The 20,569-nt window shown below is 47.3% G+C and overlaps 1 protein-coding gene across 1 annotated transcript in view; it reads left to right on the top strand.

Annotated features, from left to right (window-relative positions):
* Positions 1-20,569, top strand: part of amn (amnion associated transmembrane protein) — a 54,905-nt gene that overhangs the window by 15,068 nt on the left and 19,268 nt on the right. Inside the window, exons 5-9 of the mRNA XM_055641185.1 lie at positions 3,934-4,169; positions 9,354-9,491; positions 15,273-15,375; positions 16,582-16,664; positions 19,934-20,120. Of these exons, the coding sequence (XP_055497160.1) occupies positions 3,934-4,169; positions 9,354-9,491; positions 15,273-15,375; positions 16,582-16,664; positions 19,934-20,120 (747 nt within the window). The remainder of the gene's footprint in view (positions 1-3,933; positions 4,170-9,353; positions 9,492-15,272; positions 15,376-16,581; positions 16,665-19,933; positions 20,121-20,569) is intronic.

Below are 20,569 nucleotides of genomic sequence, written 5' to 3' on the forward strand. Positions count from 1 at the left end.
AACTTGGAGATGTTGCATTCAATTCCCTCGTCCAAATCATTAATATATATCGTAAATAGCTGGGGTCCCAGCACTGAGCCTTGCGGTACCCCACTAGTCACTGCCTGCCATTGTGAAAAGGACCCGTTTACTCCTACTCTTTGCTTCCTGTCTGCCAGCCAGTTCTCTATCCACATCAATACTGAACCCCCCAATACCGTGTGCTTTAAGTTTGTATACTAATCTCTTATTTGGGACCTTGTCGAAAGCCTTCTGAAAGTCCAGATATAACACATCCACTGGTTCTCCCTCATCCACTATACTAATTACATCCTTGAAAAATTCTATAAGATTCATCAGACATGATTTACCTTTCATAAATCCATGCTGACTTTGTCCAATGATTTCACCACTTTCCAAATGTGCTGCTATCCCATCTTTAATAACTGACTCTAGCAATTTCCCCACTACCGATGTTAGACTAACTGGTCTGTAATTCCTCGTTTTCTCTCTCCCTCCCTTTTTAAAAAGTGGGGTTACATTAGCTACCCTCCAATCCTCAGGAATTACTCCAGAATCTAAAGAGTTTTGAAAAATTATCACTAATGCATCCACTATATCTGGGGCTACTTCCTTAAGTACTTTGGATTGCAGCCTATCTAGCCCTGGGGATTTATCGGCCTTTAATCCATTCAATTTACCTAACACCACTTCCCGACTAACCTGGATTTCACTCAGTTCCTCCATCTCATTTGACCCCCGGTCCCCTGCTATTTCCGGCAGATTATTTATGTCTTCCTTAGTGAAGACAGAACCAAAGTAGTTATTCAATTGGTCTGCCATATCCTTGTTCCCCATGATCAATTCACCTGTTTCTGACTGCAAGGGACCTACATTTGTTTTAACTAATCTTTTTCTTTTCACATATCTATAAAAACTTTTGCAGTCAGTTTTTATGTTCCCTGCCAGTTTTCTTTCATAATCTATTTTCCCTTTCCTAATTAAGGCCTTTGTCCTCCTCTGCTGGACTCTGAATTTCTCCCAGTCCTCTGGTAGGCTGCTTTTTCTGGCTAATTTGTACGCTTCATCTTTTGTTTCGATACTTTTGTTTTGATACTTTGATACTATTTAGTTTAGAGATACAGCACAGAAACAGGCCCTTCGGCCCACTGAGTCTGCGCCGACCAGCGATCCCCGCACAGTTGGACACTAACACTATCTTCACACACTAGGGACAATTTTTACATTTACACCAAGCCAATTAACCAACAAACTTGTACGTCTTTGGAGTGTGGGAGGAAACCGAAGATCTTGGAGAAAACCCACGCAGGTCACGTGGAGAACGTACAAACTCCATACAGACAGCACCCGTGGTCGGGATCGAACCTGTGTCTCCAGGGCTGCATTCGCTGTAAGGCAGCAACTCTACTCCTGCGCCAGCATGACCGCACTTGTTTTCTCACCTTATACTTCCTTATCTCTGAATCTCCCTCTCCTCTGACTCTCAGTCTGAAGACCCGAAACATCACCCATTCCTTCGCTCAAGATATGCTGCCTGTCCCGCTGAGTTACTCCTGCAGTTTGTGTCTATCTTAAGAGAATTTCCTGCTGTGTATTCACATGAAGTGGTTTACATACATTGTACAGCCTTTGAATAAGGTTACACTTAAGATTGCCGTCCATGACCCCACCCCACCTAAGGTCAACATGGTCCAGTTTTTTGCTTCATTCAGCTTTTTGAGTTCCTCCTGTAACCTCCAATTCTAACTTCTTCATACTTGCCACTGGGACGTGTGTAAACTCTCCCTCAGAAGGGTCTGAGTTGTTTGCAGCTTTACCCAAGACCTGGGTGCCCAACGCCTCACTGTCAATAAAAGGATGAGGCAGAGATAGGGTAGACAGTCAGAACCTTTGTCCCAGGGTGGAAATGTCCAACTATCCTTTGAGAGGGGGGACGGTTTATGACACTAGAGGCATCGCTATAAGGTGAAGTGGGGAAGTTTAATGGAGATGAGCGGGGCAAGTTGTTTTTATACACCGAGGGAGGTGGGAGCCTGGAACACATTGCCAGGGGTGGTGGTGGAGGCAGATATGATAGTGGTGTTTGAGAGGGTTTTAGATCGGCACATAGGTACAACTTTCACTGTACCTTAATTGATACACGTGACAATAAACTGACCTTGAAGTCTTGAAGTGCAGGGTGTCGAGCGAATGGTATGTTGGCTTTCATTGCAAAAGGATTTGAGTATAGGAGCAGGGAGGTTCTACTGCAGTTGTACAGGGTCTTGGTGAGACCACACCTGGAGTATTGCGTACAGTTTTGGTCTCCAAATCTGAGGAAGGACATTATTGCCATAGAGGGAGTGCAGAGAAGGTTCACCAGACTGATTCCTGGGATGTCAGGACTGTCTTATGAAGAAAGACTGGATAGACTTGGTTTATACTCTCTAGAATTTAGAAGATTGAGAGGGGATCTTATAGAAACTTACAAAATTCTTAAGGGTTTGGACAGGCTAGATGCAGGAAGATTGTTCCCGATGTTAGGGAAGTCCAGGACAAGGGGTCACAGCTTAAGGATAAGGGGGAAAATCCTTTAAAACCGAGATGAGAAGAACTTTTTTCACACAGAGAGTGGTGAATCTCTGGAACTCTCTGCCACAGAGGGTAGTCGAGGCCAGTTCATTGGCTATATTTAAGCGGGAGTTAGATGTGGCCCTTGTGGCTAAGGGGATCAAGGGGTATGGAGAGAAGGCAGGTACGGGATACTGAGTTGGATGATCAGCCATGATCATATTGAATGGCGGTGCAGGCTCGAAGGGCCGAATGGCCTACTCCTGCACCTAATTTCTATGTTTCTATGTTTCTATGTTTCTATGAGGGATAGAGATGATGTACAGGCAGATGAGATTACTTTAATGCCCCTGTCCCACTTGCTCACGAATTATCCTGAGTTTTCCCCTTGATTTAAACTCGGAGAATTACGGTAATAGCCAGCCCTAGGTATTCGGGGCTATTTTGTTTACTTGTGGACATTTTTCAACATGCTGAAAAAACGTCCCGACTTACCTGATGCCCCGAGTACCTACGGCTGACATTACGAGCCGCTACAAAATATATACGGACTCGCTACAGACTCATACGGACATTCTCCGAGTTTGAAGCAAGGGGAAAACGCGGGAGAATTTGTGATGTTCGGCATCATGTTTGGCACAGACATTATGCGAGTGCTGTCCTGTTCTATGTTGCTACATACTTTCTATTGTGCAACATTTGTTCTCTAAAACCATGTTGTTTGGCAAAATAGCAACACAGTATGTTACTACTTTGTCCAACATGTCCCAACTAGTTCCAACTGCCAGCATTTGGTCCATATCCCTCCGAACCTGTTCTATTCATATTCCCGTCTAACTGTTTCTTAAATGTTGGGATAGTCCTAGCCTCAACTTCCTCCGCTCGGTCCGCAATAACCAAGCTGACCTCCCGGTGGCTCAGCACTTCAACTCCCCCTCCCACTCTGTATCCGACCTCTCTGTCCTGGGTCTCCTCCATGGCCAGAGTGAGCAACACCGGAAATTGGAGGAACAGCACTTCATATTCCGCTTGGGGAGTCTGCATCCTGGGGGCATGAACATTGAATTCTCCCAATTTTGTTAGTCCCTGTTGTCTCCTCCCCTTCCTCAGCCCTCGGGCTGTCTCCTCCCATCCCCCAGCTTTCGGGCTCCTCCTCCTTTTTCCTTTCTTCTTCCCCCCCCCCCCCCCCCCCCCCCCCCCCCCCCCCCCCCCCCCCCCCCCCATCAGTCCGGGTTTCAGCCCGAAACGTCACCTATTTCCTTCGCTCCATAGATGCTGCTGCACCCGCTGAGTTTCTCCAGCTTTTTTTGTGTACCTACCTCCTCTGGCAGTAAAGGGCTGAATTGTGAAGTGCTCCAAATGCCTCATTCTCTTAACCCCCAGGTGAGGAGGTGACATTTAAAGACCCTGATCACTACAGCTGGTACGATCCCAAAAACTGGCAGACATCATTCTCCGCTATTGGGCTGGGACAAGACCAACACGCCTTCCCTCTGGATGAAGAGACAGTCCCTTGCCAACACGACGATGTTGTTTTTCAACCTGCGACATCTTTCCGTGTGGACTTGAACAGTGACGCACAAAATATTCATCTTCAAACTATCTCCTTAATGAATAAGGTAAGTGCTTCACTTCTTTGAATGCCAACTGTTTTATCTTGCTAGGTAGACAAAAATGCTGGAGAAACTCAGCGGGTGAGGCAGCATCTGTGGAGTGAAGGAAATAGGCAACGTTTCGGGTTGGAACCCTTCTTCAGACTGTTTGAATTAACCTTCAAACCCGCACGTCTTTGGAGTGTGGGAGGAAACCGGAGCACCCTGAGAAAACCCACGAGGTCACAGGGAAAATGTATAAACTGTGCAGAGACAGCACCCGTAGTCAGGATTAAACCCAGTCTGTGGCGCTGTAAGGCAGCAACTCTACCGCTGCACCAGCGCAAAAACTGAATGAAGACTAAATGACAAATGTGTTCAGGTCAGTTGCCAGGAGCCAGTAGTCTAGTAGAGATACTTAAACTAAACTCGGGGCATTCATCAGAAAATACAGGAAATGTCCACAGAAAGGAATAGAGTTAATTTATCAAGTCAACAAGCTTCTGCAATGTGAGTGGCCCTGAACAGAGAGGATAGTGGAAATAGTCACAGAGTGCTGGAGTAACTCAGCGGGTCAGGCAGCCTCTGTGGAGAACATGGATAGGTGACGTTTCACAGAGTGCTGGAGTAACTCAGCGGGTCAGGCAGCATCTGTGGAGAACATGGATAGGTGACGTTTCACAGAGTGCTGGAGTAACTCAGCGGGTCAGGCAGCATCTGTGGAGAACATGGATAGGTGACGTTTCACAGAGTGCTGGAGTAACTCAGCGGGTCAGGCAGCATGTTGTTTAAGAAGGAACTGCAGATGCTGGAAAATCGAAGGTAGACAAAAATGCTGGAGAAACTCAGCGGGTGCAGCAGCATCTGTGGAGCGAAGGAAATAGGCAACGTTTCGGGCCGAAACCCTTCTTCAGACTCAGGCAGCATCTCTGGAGAACATGGATAGGTGACGTTTCACAGAGTGCTGGAGTAACTCAGTGGGTCAGGCAGCATCTGTGGAGAACACAGATAGTGACATTTTGAGTCTGGACCCTTTTTCAGACCCCGACCTAAAACGTCACCTATCCATGTTCTCAGAGGCTGCTGGACCCGCAGAGTTACTCCGGCACTTTGTATCTATCGTTGGTGTAAAGCCGCATCCACAGTTCCTTTTTATTACATTGGAGAAGATGCTGTGTTTCTAAATGCTCCAAAGCCAGTGAGTCCCATGTGAAGAGGTGAACATTGACGGCAACATGCTCCTGGTGGCTGTGGCTAGTGCCCTGCCTATTGTCCCACCCACCCTTGCTATTCCCCAGCAAGGTCTGTCTGGATAGTTGATGTGAGATGATGGTCTTCATCAGCCATAGAGTAGAAGGGGCTGCAATGTTCTAGGTCAGTGGGGAGGCTTTACCTGGATTCACATGACTGTCACACTGCAGAACGAAGGCTGTTGTGCAGGATAGAGTGCAAGAGGCCATTCATCAGGTTGGCATCTCATTGCAACGTACTGATAATGAAAGGTCTGGATAGATGTGTTAAACTGAGTTCTTTTTGCCAGTCCAATTCACGAAAACTTGATTCAAACCATTGCTGCTAAAATCAATTCTTTATTCTGACAGCGCTGGATAATTCTTTAAACCTTCAAACACAGAGTTAGAAACTCTGGAGCAGGTTGAAAGAACTACTGACTTTGATATAAATGTTACACATTATATAGGTAATAGACAAGGGTGATACAAAAGGAGTAGCAAACTATTAACCAAGCATTATGGTTTACCATGCATTTAACTTATTTGCATTAACCAATCAACTAATTCCTTTCCATTGATTGACTATGTATAGTCACATGATTTTCCCTTTTCCAGCCCCTTTACAACCTTCATCCCCTCTGTGGTTTCTTCAACCTCTTTGCTCAAAATCATTTTATTTCAATAAAGTAAAACCACAGATATAAAACTAATTCTCAGAGAACACTTCTCAGAATATATACACATCATACAGCAATCACACAACACACACACACACAAAACATATTTTCACTTTTGGAAAAGAAAGTTATTTCTAAAACTTCAGATTTAAACAAAGTCTAATACTTACAATCATAATTAAAACACAATACACTTAACAATTAATTTCCTTACAACTACAAAGTTAAAATACAGTTACTTATGGATTACAAAGATTAAATATGTTTTGTCCCATTCTGACAAAGTGGTAAAGACTTAAGTTATTTCTAATCACACAATTCCCAACTCCAAGCACATAAAGGCCATTAATTGTCACACTTAATTGCTTCTTCCCAAGCTCGGGTCTAATTTCATTCTATATTACAACCTCCCCCTTCTATCTCTGGAGGAAAGGAATGTAAGGCCTCTTCACTAATAGCATTCCACACAACAAATGAAAGATTGTCAAAACAGAGTTAATTTCTCAGTTTTCTATAACCATAAGAAACCCTTTTGCAAAGGTCACACAACCATCACCCCATGCCTTATCTCTTATCTCAACATAAATACATTTAATCAGCACAAACTGTCTCACAGACTAGTATCTACCCTTGGTGCCTACAACCCAATATAGACTACCATAAATCCCCTTCATGACACAACTGAGCTCAGAGATGTGTCACAAAGGAAGAAGAATGGTGTCCATGTTCTGGAGAAAGATCCCATTAACAACCTCCATTCTAAACACCAGGTGCAGGTTTGTAGGTTGGTTGGTTTCAGTAAATTTGTAAATTATCTCTAGCGTGTAGGATAGTTCGAATGTACGGGGTGATCGCTGGTCGGCGTGGGCCGAAGGGTCTGTCTGAGCTGTATCTGTGATGCCTAAAGGGCCTGTCCCACTTACGCGACTTTTTCGGCGACTGCCGGCATCCGACATAGGTCGCGGAAAATTTCCAACATGTTGAAAATTCAGTGGCGACCAGAAAAACGCTACAACTCTTTGGGCGACTGAGGAGACGACTCACGACCATACAGGTGACACCATGGTGACATGTCGTGGGGTGAGGCCTGTACGGTTGTGAGTAGTCGCCCAAAGAGTCGTACCTTGTTCTGGTCGCCGCTGGATTTTCAACAAGCTGAAAATATTTGGCGACCTGCAACGGCCTATGATGGGTGCCGGCAGTCGCCAGAAACGTTGCGTAAGTGGGACAGGCCCTTAAAGAATAAAAAGATGTGCCTTAAGAATGGAGTTGAGGAGAAACGCCTTTAGTCAGAGGGTGGTGAATCTGTGGAGTTCATTGCCACAGACAGCAGTGCAGGCCAATTCATTGGATATTTTTAAGGCAGAGATCAACAGGTTCTTGATTAGCAAGGGCATCAAAGGTTTGGAGAGGGCAGAATGGGGTTGAGAGGGAGAGATAGATCAACCATGGTGGAATGGTGGAGCAGACTCGATGGGCTGAATGGCCTCATTCTGCTCCTAGTTGCTGCCTGGATGAAACCTTTCAGTTATTTGGAGAGACAGAATGGAACGGGGTTGTTTTTAACCGTTTAACCAAATAACAATTACAGCACGGAAACAGGCCATCTCGGCCATTCTAGTCCATGCCGAACACGTATTCTCCCCTAGTCCCATCTACCTGCACTCAGACCATAACCCTCCATTCCCTTCCCGTCCATATACCTATCAGAATGGAGTTGGTGTTGAAGCTACTGGAGATATACAAAATAAAGAGGTAAGAATCTCTCTCCCATCATGGAGGTGCAACAGGACATGGTGACCATGTGAGGGTTGGAAACTTCAGAAGGGATCTGAGGGGGAGTTCTAGAGCGGTTTTGATTCTAGGACACGCTGCCATTGGAGTTGGGGATGACATACATCTGCCACGTTTAAGGAGCATCTAGAGACCAACTTGAATTGCCATTGTCTCGAAGGCTACACACCCTACAACGAGGCATGGTAATACAGCAGTAGAGTTGCTGCCTTACAGCGCCAGAGACACGGGTTCAATCCTGACTACAGGTGCTCATCTGGGTGGAGTTTGTACCTGTTTCTGTGCTGCACCAAGCTTACATACTCGTTTGCGTGAATTTTCGGGACTGAATTAAAAGGCCACGTGTTAAAATGTGCAACTTAGAGGACAGATTTCACCAGGCTGAGGAGAGTGTTAGTAGCGGGAAACTAATTGTGTCTCTGAAGAAGCATCTCGCCCAGAAATGTCACCTATCCACCTTCTCCGCAGATGCTGCCTGACCCGCTGAGTTACTCGCTTCGTGCCATTTTACATCGCATGTCATGTTTATATGTTTCAGGAGTAGAATTAGGCCATTTCATAGAGACATAGACATAGAAACATAGAAATTAGCTGCAGGAGTAGGCCATTCGGCCCTTCGAGCCTGCACCGCCATTCAATATGATCATGGCTGATCATCCAACTCAGTATCCCGTACCTGCCTTCTCTCCGTACCCTCTGATCCCCTTAGCCACAAGGGCCACATCTAACTCCCTCTTAAATATAGCCAATGAACTGGCCTCAACTACCCTCTGTGGCAGAGAGTTCCAGAGATTCGCCACTCTCTGTGTGAAAAAAGTTCTTCTCATCTCGGTTTTAAAGGATTTACCCCTTATCCTTAAGCTGTGACCCCTTGTCCTGGACTTCCCCAACATCGGGAGCAATCTTCCTGCATCTAGCCTGTCCAACCCCTTAAGAATTTTGTAAGTTTCTATAAGATCCCCTCTCAATCTCCTAAATTCTAGAGAGTATAAACCAAGTCTATCCAGTCTTTCTTCATAAGACAGTCCTGACATCCCAGGAATCAGTCTGGTGAACCTTCTCTGCACTCCCTCTATGGCAATAATGTCCTTCCTCAGATTTGGAGACCAAAACCGTACGCAATACTCCAGGTGTGGTCTCACCAAGACCCTGTACAACTGCAGTAGAACCTCCCTGCTCCTATACTCCATTCCTTTTGCTATGAAAGCTAACATACCATTCGCTTTCTTCACTGCCTGCTGCACCTGCATGCCTACCTTCAATGACTGGTGTACCATGACACCCAGGTCTCGCTGCATCTCCCCCTTTCCCAATCGGCCACCATTTAGATAATAGTCTGCTTTCCTGTTTTTCCATGCCGCTATTCAATCACGACTGATCTATCTCTCCCTCTCAACCCCATTCTCCTGCCTTCTCCCCATTACCCCTGACACCCGCACAAATCAATGTCAACTTGCTTTTTGCCCATGTAATGAATGATTAATTGCTGGTTTTATTTTGCATGGCAGAGGTATTCCAGCAGTGAAGACTTCCTTGAGTATCGAGAGTCCCACACAGGAAGACTGCAGTTCCACGGAAACGGCTCCGTCACTGTGACCAACACCAAGTGTGAAGACAGATCAGGCTGTCAATGCGGTAACTCTCGTGTAAGAAGCAAATGACTGTGTGAATCTTAGATGTATACAGCTAGTGTGTATACAAGTCTGAATCAGACCCATCAGCGCAGAAGCACATTCAGTGTCAAGGGATTTAGGGTAGGACCACAGTGGCTCAGTTGATAGATCCACTGCCTCACAGCGCCAGAGACCACGGTTCGATCCTGACCTCGGGTGCTATCTGTGTTTAGAAACATAGAAACATAGAAATTAGGTGCAGGAGTAGGCCATTCGGCCCTTCGAGCCTGCACCGCCATTCAATATGATCATGGCTGATCATCCAACTCAGTATCCCGTACCTGCCTTCTCTCCATACCCCTCTGATCCCTTTAGCCACAAGGGCCACATCTAACTCCCTCTTAAATATAGCCAATGAACTGGCCTCAACTACCCTCTGTGGCAGAGAGTTCCAGAAATTCACCACTCTCTGTGTGAAAAAAGTTCTTCTCATCTCGGTTTTAAAGGATTTCCCCCTTATCCTTAAGCTGTGACCCCTTGTCCTGGACTTCCCCAACATCGGGAGCAATCAACCTGCATCTAGCCTGTCCAACCCCTTAAGAATTTTGTAAGTTTCTATAAGATCCCCTCTCAATCTCCTAAATTCTAGAGAGTATAAACCAAGTCTATCCAGTCTTTCTTCATAAGACAGTCCTGACATCCCAGGAATCAGTCTGGTGAACCTTCTCTGTACTCCCTCTATGGCAATAATGTCCTTCCTCAGATTTGGAGACCAAAACTGTACGCAATACTCCAGGTGTGGTCTCACCAAGACCCTATACAACTGCAGTAGAACCTCCCTGCTCCTATACTCAAATCCTCTTGCTATGAAAGCCAACATGCCATTCGCTTTCCTTACTGCCTGCTGCACCTGCATGCCTACCTTCAATGACTGGTGTACCATGACACCCAGGTCTCGCTTGAAGTTTGCATGTTCTCACTGTGACCGTGTGGGTTTTCTCTGAGATAGAAACAAAGAAAATAGGTGCAGGAGGAGGCCATTCGGCCCTTCGAGCCAGCACCGCCATTCATTGTGATCATGGCTGATCGTCCCCAATCAATAACCCGTGCCTGCCTTCTCCCCATATCCCTTGATTCCACTAGCCCCTAGAGCTCTATCTAATGCCCCTGTCCCACTTAGGGAAAACCTGAACGGGAACCTCTGGAAACTTTGCGCCCCACCCAAGGTTTCCATGCAGTTCCCGGAGGTTCCCGGAGGTTTTTGTCAGTCTCCCTACCTGCTTCCACTACCTGCAACCTCCGGCAACCACCTGCAACCTCTGGCAACCACCTGCAACCTCCGGGAACCACACGGAAACCTTGGGTGGGGCGCAAAGTCTCCAGAGGTTTCCTAAGTGGACAGGGGCATAACTCTCTCTTAAATCTATCCAGCCTTAAATCTGGATCTCTGACCTAAGCAAAGGTAAGGCAAGTTGGGGTTAATCTTGTCTCTATTGACCCAGAGGTGCTAGCTGCAAATTAAACTGATTCAATATAAAGGCAGTTTGAAGAAGGGTTCCCGCCTGAAAATGAATCTATTCCATATCCCCAGAGATGCTGCCTGACCCGCTGAGTTACTCCAGCACTTTGTGTCTATCTTTAATATAGGTTCACGAGATTGATCCCTGGGATGGCGGGACTGTCATATGAGGAAAGATTGAAAAGACTAGGCTTGTATTCACTGGAGTTTAGAAGGATGAGGGGGATCGTATAGAAACATATAAAATTATAAAAGGACTGGACAAGCTAGATGCAGGAAAAATGTTCCCAATGTTGGGCGAGTCCAGAACCAGGGGCCACAGTCTTAGAATAAAGGGAGGTCATTTAAGACTGAGGTGAGAAAAAAACTTTTTCACCCAGAGAGTTGTGAATTTGTGGAATTCCCTGCCACAGAGGGCAGTGGAGGCCAAATCACTGGATGGATTTAAAAGAGAATTAGATAGAGCTCTAGGGGCTAGTGGAGTCAAGGGATATGGGGGGAAGGCAGGCACGGGTTATTGATAGGGGACGATCAGCCATGATCACAATGAATGGCGGCGCTGGCTCGAAGGGCCGAATGGCCTCCTCCTGCACCTACTTTCTATGTTTCTATACAAGTAACTAGGCAGCTGGCTAATGAACAGGATTTGTCTTGAGATCAGTCACAACTCCTCCGCACTTCAATGTGTGTTGACACATTGAGGCCACCCTACAGCAGGGCTTGTCTCTATTGACCAAAGATCTTTGGTATTGTCTGTGGAGCTGGCTTAGTGTCACAATGCATCTGTCACCACACCTCGAGAGTCTTAAATGCTGTAACACAAATTTCACCTGATTAGTCACCCTGTATAAATATTAACACAGCATTTAAAAACACCACAAAAGCTGCTGAAAGACCATAGGACCATTTGACAAGCAGAATATGGCCATTCAGCCCATCATATAGAAACATAGAAACATAGAAATTAGGTGCAGGAGTAGGCCATTCGGCCCTTCGAGCCTGCACCGCCATTCAATATGATCATGGCTGATCATCCAACTCAGTACCCCGTACCTGCCTTCTCTCCATACCCCCTGATCCCCTTAGCCACAAGGGCCACATCTAACTCCCTCTTAAATATAGCCAATGAACTGGCCTCAACTACCCTCTCTGGCAGAGAGTTCCAGAGATTCACCACTCTCTGTGTGAAAAAGGTTCTCCTCATCCCGGTTTTAAAGGATTTCCCCCTTATCCTTAAGCTGTGACCCCTTGTCCTGGACTTTCCCAACATCGGGAACAATCTTCCTGCATCTAGCCTGTCCAACCCCTTAAGAATTTTGTAAGTTTCTATAAGATCTCCTCTCAATCTCCTAAATTCTAGAGAGTATAAACCAAGTCTATCCAGTCTTTCTTCATAAGACAGTCCTGACATCCCAGGAATCAGTCTGGTGAACAGTCTCTGCACTCCCTCTATGGCAATAATGTCCTTCCTCAGATTTGGAGACCAAAACTGTACGCAATACTCCAGGTGTGGTCTCACCAAGACCCTGTACAACTGCAGTAGAACCTCCCCGTCTACTCCTAGTCATGGCAGATCCATCTTTCCTTCTTAAACCCATTCTCCTGCCTTCTCCCCATAACCTTTGATAATGCCTTGGCCTCCACTGCTGTTTGTGGAAGATAGACTCTAAATGCTGGAGTAACTCAGTGGGTCAGGCAGCATCTCAGGATGGATGGAATGGGTGACATTTCGGGTCGAGACCCTTCTTCAGATTGAAGGGTCTGTAAAAGGGTCTCAACTGTAAAACACACCCAGTCCTCCTCTCCACAGATGCTGCCTGTCCCGCTGAGTTACTCCAGCATTTAGTGTCTAACCTTGGTGTAAACCAGCATCTGCAGTTCCTTTCTACACATCTGTGGGACGTCTTGGGTCAAGTAAATGTTTGGTGAAGCTCAACTTTCATTGAGGTTGTGAAAGCAGAGGGGTCGAGGGTTTGGACTGAAGGGGCCACGTCTGCAACAGCAAGGTTCCCGTTCCCAATGCAAAGTCAAACTGCTCCTGAATGCACTGAGACGCAACGGCCAGTGAAGGACTAGGGCTTTGGATTAGGGCGGCTCAGTACACAGGCAACCGTACACTGTGTAGCATGAATCATGTGCGTTACCTCTCCAAACCAGCTCTCCATTTCACTGGGAAAGACACAGTGCTGGAGTAACTCAGCGCCTCATGCAGCAGCGTCTCTGGAGGAAAAGGATCTGAAGAAGGGTCCCAATCTGAAACGTCACCTATCAGTCTGAAGCCATGTATCCGTGTCGAGAGATGCTGCCTGACCCACTGAGTTACTCCAGCACTCTCTGAAACGTCACCTATCCATGTTCTCCACAGATGCTGCCTGACCCGCTGAGTTACTCCAGCACTCTCTGAAACGTCACCTATCCATGTTCTCCACAGATGCTGCCTGACCCACTGAGTTACTCCAGCACTCTCTGAAACGTCACCTATCCATGTTCTCCACAGATGCTGCCTGACCCGCTGAGTTACTCCAACACTCTGTGAAACGTCACCTATCCATGTTCTCCACAGATGCTGCCTGACCCGCTGAGTTACTCCAACACTCTGTGAAACGTCACCTATCCATGTTCTCCACAGATGCTGCCTGACCCGCTGAGTTACTCCAACACTGTTCTTCCTGTAAAGAATGCCGGCCCACCTGAAACCCTGAAGGACCTTTGCTTTGTTACCTCCACCTCTGTCAATGTACAGAAGTGTATAAGATCAGGAGCGGAATGCAGTCCCTTAACCAGAGTGGAGGATTCAAGAACCAGAGGGCATAGGTTGAAGGTGAAGGGGGAAAGATTTAACAGGAGGCTGAGCAGTGGTGGTGGGTGCATGGAACACGCTGCCAGAGATGGTAGTTGAGGCAGGGACTATCATGAGATTTAAGAAGTATTTGGACATGTACACGGATAGGGCAGGTTTAGAGGGATATGTGCCAAACACAGGCTGGTGGGACTGGTGTGGATGGGACATGTTGGTCGGTGTGGGCAAGTTGGGCCGAAGGGCCTGTTTCTGTGATGTATGACTATCACACTCTCTACCACACCTCTCTCTCTCTCTCTCTCCCACTCTCTCTCCCTCCCCCTCTCTCCCCCTCCCCTCTCTCTCTCCCACTCTCTCTCTCTCTCTCTCTCTCTCTCTCTCTCTCTCTCTCCCCCTCTCTCTCTCTCCCTCTCTCTCTCTCCCCCCCCCTCTCTCTCTCCCTCCCTCTCTCTCTCTCTCTCTCTCCCTCTCTCGCTCTCTCTCCCTCTCTCTCTCTCTCTCTCCCACTCTCTCTCTCTCCCCCCTCTCTCTCTCTCTCTCTCTCTCTCTCTCCCCTCTCTCTCTCACTTCACTCTCTCCCTCTCTCTCTCCCTCCCCCACTCTCTCTTTCTCTCTCTACCTCATCTCTCTCTCTCCCCATTCTCTCTCTCCCCTCCCCCACTCTCTCTCCCCCCTCTCTCTCTCTCCCCCTCTCTCTCTCTCTCTCTCCCTCTCTCTCTCCCCACTCTCTCTCTCTCTCCCTCTCTCTCTCTCCCACTCTCTCTCTCCCCCACTCTCTCTCTCTCTCCCTCTCTCTCTCTCTCTCTCTCTCTCCCCCCCCCTCTCTCTCTCTCCCCTCTCTCTCTCCCCCACTCTCTCTCTCTCTCTCTCCCCCTCCCCCACTCTCTCTCTCCCCCACTCTCTCTCTCCCCCCCCTCTCTCTCTCCCTCCCCCACTCTCTCTCTCTCTCCCTCTCTCTCTCCCCCTCTCTCTCTCCCCTCTCTCCCCCCCCACTCTCTCTCCGCACAGAGAGAGAGAGAGAGAGAGAGAGAGAGAGAGAGAGAGAGAGAGAGAGAGATCCCTCCCTCGTTCTCCCCCTCTCTCTCTCTCCCCCCCTCTCTCTCTCTCTCTCTCTCTCTCCCCCACTCTCTCTCTCCCCCACTCTCTCTCTCCCTCTCTCTCTCTCTCTCTCTCTCTCTCTCTCTCTCTCTCTCTCTCTCTCTCTCTCTCTGTCTCTCTCTCTCTCTCTCTCTCTCTCATTCCCTCCTCTCTCTCTCTCTCTCCCATTCTCTCTCTCTCTCTCTCTCTCTCTCTCTCTCTCTCTCTCTCTCTCTCTCTCTCCTCTCTCTCTCTCTCTCTCTCTCTCTCTCTCTCTCCTCTCCCCCACTCTTCCATTAGTCTATATATATCAGCAGTGGGAGCCCTGTGCCACACCTCCTCATACAGCGGGTCTGTAGACAGTCACTGTCACTGTGAACTAACCCTGTGTTGTAGCAAATCGTGTTTGCATTTGCAGAACCTCAGGAGGATCTGTGTGAATTTACTACAGGGTGGCCACTGTCCGGAGCTGGATTGTGTAAACCCCTTAAAGCCTCAAGGACACTGCTGTGAGATTTGTGGTACGTTTAAACAGCTTCAGCTTGGATCCACTTTCATCCAATAGAATTGAAAGTCATATTTTAATAATATTGAACCGTTTCAGGCAGTGCGGTCCTGACCTAGTGATCTAGAACATTGATCCATTCTACATCTTCCTTCAACTTTATCCCCTTTGATGTCTCATTTTCACACCTTACACTTTGACACCCGTACTAATCAAGAACCTCCGCTTTAAACACACTTCACTTTCAACTTGGTCTCCACTGCCATCTGTGCAATGAATCCCACAGATTCACCACCCTCTGGCTAAATAAATTCATCCCCAAAGGTACGTCCTTTTATTCTGAGGCTGTGCCCTCTGGTCCCAGACTCTCCCACTAGTGGATACATCCTCTCCATATCCACTCTATCCAAGCCTTTCACTATTCAGTTTAAATGAGATCCACCGTCATCCTTCTAAACTCCAGCGAGTACAGGCCCAGTGCTGTCAAACACCCGTCAAATGCTGATCATACATGTTCATCAAATGCTCATCAGACATTAACCGTGCATATGCGTAGGAAAGAACTGGTTTAGAAACATAGAAACATAGAAAATAGGTGCAGGAGTAGGCCATTCGGCCCTTCGAGCCTGCACCGCCATTCACTATGATCATGGCTGATCATCCAACTCAGTATCCTGTACCTGCCTTCTCTCCATACCCTCTGATCCCTTTAGCCACAAGGGCCACATCTAACTCCCTCTTAAATATAGCCAATGAACTGTGGCCTCAACTACCTTCTGTGGCAGAGAATTCCACAGATTCACCACTCTCTGTGTGAAAAATGTTTTTCTCATCTCGGTCCTAAAAGATTTTCCCTTTATCCTTAAACTGTGACCCCTAGTTCTGGACTTCCCCAACATCGGGAACAATCTTCCTGCATCTAGCCTGTCCAACCCCTTAAGAATCTTGTAAGTTTCTATAAGATCCCCCCTCAATCTTCTGAATTCCAGCGAGTACAAACTCCGTACAGACAGCACCCGTTTAATCGAAGACAGACAAAAAATGCTGGAGGCAGCATCTCTGGAGAGAGGGAATGGGTGACGTTTCGTGTTGAGACCCTTCTTCAGACCTTACATATTATACATACATGTACTCGTGCATGTTGCTACAAAATAAGTAATATTCTAGCATGTTTCTAATTTTCCAAAAGTCTTGACCAATAAAATATATTGTTTGATTACAGGTGCCATTATTTATTTAAAATATGATGGTAAATTCAACCTGGAATTATACAAGGGACACCTCATCAACTCATTTCTTGGCTTGGTATGTTGTCTCAATGTTTCATCTCTTTAGCCAAGTTAGTGACATCCAAATAATTTGCAATGTTTTGCTTTGCTTTGTTCTATATTTTGTGACCATGCAGTGATTTGCACGTGGGGAGAATAAGGCATTGCAGACGATGGCATCAGAATCACCTTGCCCACATATGCTGCGATCTTCAGACCTCTTTAGACATGGCCACTAATATCCCTCTGTTCCTCAGTGCTTCCTAAGGTGCAACCAATCATTGACTTTAGAGTTACAGCATGGAAACAGGCTTTTGCTATGAATGCTAACATACCATTTGCTTTCTTCACTGCCTGCTGCACCTGCATGCCTACTTTCAATGAATGGTGTACCATGACACCCAGGTCTCGCTGCATCTCCCCTTTTCCTAGTCGGCCACCATTCAGATAACAGTCTACTTTCCTGTTTTTGGCACCAAAGTGGATAACCTCACATTTATCCACATTATACTGCATCTGCCATGCATTTGCCCACTCACCCAGCCTATCCAAGTCACCTTGCAGTCTCCTAGCATCCTCATCACAGCTAACACTGCCCCCCAGCTTAGTGTCATCCGCAAACTTGGAGATGTTGCATTCAATTCCCTCATCCAGATCATTAATATATATTGTAAATAGCTGGGGTCCCAGCACCGAGCCTTGCGGTACCCCACTAGTCACTGCCTGCCATTGTGAAAAGGACCCGTTTACTCCTACTCTTTGCTTCCTGTCTGCCAGCCAGTTCTCTATCCACATCAATACTGAACCCCCAATACCGTGTGCTTTAAGTTTGTATACTAATCTCTTATGTGGGACCTTGTCGAAAGCCTTCTGAAAGTCCAGATACACCACATCCACTGGTTCTCCCCTACCAACGCTACTAGTTACATCCTCGAAAAATTCTATAAGATTCGTCAGACATGATTTACCTTTCGTAAATCCATGCTGACTTTGGCCAATGATTTCACCACTTTCCAAATGTGCTGCTATCCCATCTTTAATAACTGACTCTAGCAGTTTCCCCACTACCGATGTTAGACTAACTGGTCTGTAATTCCCCATTTTCTCTCTCCCTCCCTTTTTAAAAAGTGGGGTTACATTAGCTACCCTCCAATCCTCAGGAACTACTCCAGAATCTAAAGAGTTTTGAAAAATTATCACTAATGCATCCACTATATCTAGGGCTACTTCCTTAAGTACTCTGGATTGACTTTGACTTTAGAGTTACAGCATGGAAACAGGCCCTTTGGCCCACTAAATCCTTACCGCCCAGCGATCTCCCCGCACACTAACACTATCCTACACACTAATTACAATTTACAATTTACAGAAGCCAATTAACCTACAAACTTGTACGTCTTTGGAATGTGGGAGGAAACCGGAGCACCCGGAGCAAACCCACCCCGGTCACGGGGAGAACGTACAAACTCCGTACAGACAGCACCCGTAGTCAGGATCGAACCTGCGTCTCTGGCGCTGTAAGGCAGCAACTCTACCGCTGTGCCACCGTGCCGCGATATTGTGTAAACAGTGCTTCCACACCTCAAAAACATTTCCTGAAATAGAATCCCAAATTTCCTGGAATTTGATGTTATTTCCTGAAATTTAAAACAATGCTTCCTATCCTGCGTGCTATTTGTTGTTGGGGGTTTTTCCGGGCACATGTTAACAACACAAAGATGAACAAGGCAAAACATCTATGTAACTACACTGGATCTGCTGCCTCTGTTACTCACTTGTACAGTGTATACAAGGCAGCTTTCCTTGCCCCCAACACCCTGCCTTGCCTTTGTTTTATCAAGCTGCTCTCATGTGTCTCAGTCTCTGCTCCCTCCCACTCTCCTGCCCTCCCTTCCTCCCTCCCCCTTTCCCTCCCTCTCTCCCTCCCTCACTCCCTCTTCTTTCCTCTATCTCTCTCTCTCTCTCTCCCCTTTCCTCTCCTTCCCTCTCTCCCCCCTCTCTCCATTCCTCCCTCCCTCCCCCTTTCTCTCTCCCCCTTCTATATCTCTCACCCTCTCTCTCTTTTACCACTCTCCCTCTCTCTCTCCCTCTCTCCCCCTCTCTCTCCCCCCTCTCTCTCTCTCTCTCTCCCTCTCTTTCCCTCTCTCTCCCTCTCTCTCTCTGTCTCTCCTTCTCTCTCCCTCTCTCCCCCCCTCTCTCCCTCTCTCTCTCCCTCTCTCCCTCTCTCCCCCTCTCTCTCTCTCTCTCCCCCTCCCTCTCTCTCTCCCTCTCTCCCCCCCTCTCTCTCCCTCTCTCTCCTCTCCCTCTCTCCCCCTCTCCCCCTCTCTCTCTCCCTCTCTCTCCCTCTCTCCCCCTCTCTCTCTCTCTCCCCTCTCTCTCTCCCCTCTCTCCCTCTCCCCTCTCCCCCCCTCTCCCCCTCTCTCTCCCTCTCTCTCCTCATCTCTCCCCTCTCTCCCCCTCTCTCCCCCTCTCTCTCCCCCCTCTCTCCCTCTCTCCCCCTGGCTGATCTATCTTTCCCTCTCAACCCCATTCTCCTGCCTACTCCCCCATAACCCCTGACACCCGCACTAATCAAGAATCTATCTATCTCTGCCTTAAAAATATCCGTTGACTTGGCCTCCACAGCCGTCTGTGGCAAAGAATTCCACAGATTCACCACCCTCTGACTAAAGACATTCCGTCTCATCTCCATTCTCCTTTTGTCCTGAGGCTGTGACCTCTGGTTCTGGACTCTCCCACAAGTGGAAACATCCTCTCCACACCACATCCACTCTATCCAGGCCTGTCACTATTCGGTACTTAGTTCTTCAAGTTAGTTAGATAGAGACTTTATTGTTACATGTCCCGTGCAGCTGCAGGTGCAGTGAAAGTCTTGACTTTTTACACACACACACAGTCACCCCAAGCTGCCCTCAAAGTTGCCCCTAAATATTGTTTAAGAAGGAACTGCAGATGCTGGAAAAATTGAAGGTAGATAAAAATGCTGTGGGTGAGGCAGCATCTATGGAGCGAAGGAATAGGTGACGTTTCGGGTCGAGACCCTTCTTCAGACCTTCGTCATTTCTCCCCACCTTTTGTTCTCAGCTCCCCCTCCCCCCCCTTTGTTCTCCATGACGTGGCTGGTCCCCAGGGACACCCACCTCCATGTTTATTCAATGTTCAACCTGAATATTTCCGGTTTTCCCTGATTTTCCCTGATTTTCCCTGGATTCTCCCTCGCCATCAGTTTACTTAGATGGATAATTCTGTACGGAGCAGCTTTGGGGCTTGTGTGTCACATTGGCGTTGTTGTTCCCATTGATACAGGATGACTACAAGGATGTGCGGATATCCCTGACTAAAGTGGACACACAACATGTTTCCAAGGCTGCTCTCCCCAACAACGCACTTGCCTCCATCCAGACCGTGTTAGTTGATGGGGCCTCAAGCACAGCAACAGGGACATCTGCTGCTCGCCTGGCAGAAGACATACTGGCAGACATCACCCGGCAAGGTAGTTCTCTAATAACTCTGCTGAACACCTTTATAGCGTTGTGTATATCTGGGGCAAAGCCTTGCGTATTTCACCGCCATGGTTCCAAGCAGCACAGCGGTAAAGTTTCTGCCTTACAGCGCCAGAGACCCAGGTTCAATCCTGACCAAAGGTGCTGTCTGTACTGGATAGACTCGGCTTGTACTCGCTAGAATTTAGGAGATTGAGGGGGGATCTTATAGAAACTTACAAAATTCTTAAGGGGTTGGACAGGCTAGATGCAGGAAGATTGTTCCCGATGTTGGGGAAGTCCAGGACAAGGGGTCACAGTTTAAGGATAATGGGGAAGTCTTTTAGGACCGAGATGAGAAAAACATTTTTCACACAGAGAGTGGTGAATCTCTGGAACTCTCTGCCACAGAAGGTAGTTGAGGCCACAGTTCATTGGCTATATTTAAGAGGGAGTTAGA

The sequence above is a fragment of the Leucoraja erinacea genome, chromosome 9 (genome assembly GCF_028641065.1).
Source record: "Leucoraja erinacea ecotype New England chromosome 9, Leri_hhj_1, whole genome shotgun sequence".
NCBI classification, from domain to species: domain Eukaryota; kingdom Metazoa; phylum Chordata; class Chondrichthyes; order Rajiformes; family Rajidae; genus Leucoraja; species Leucoraja erinaceus.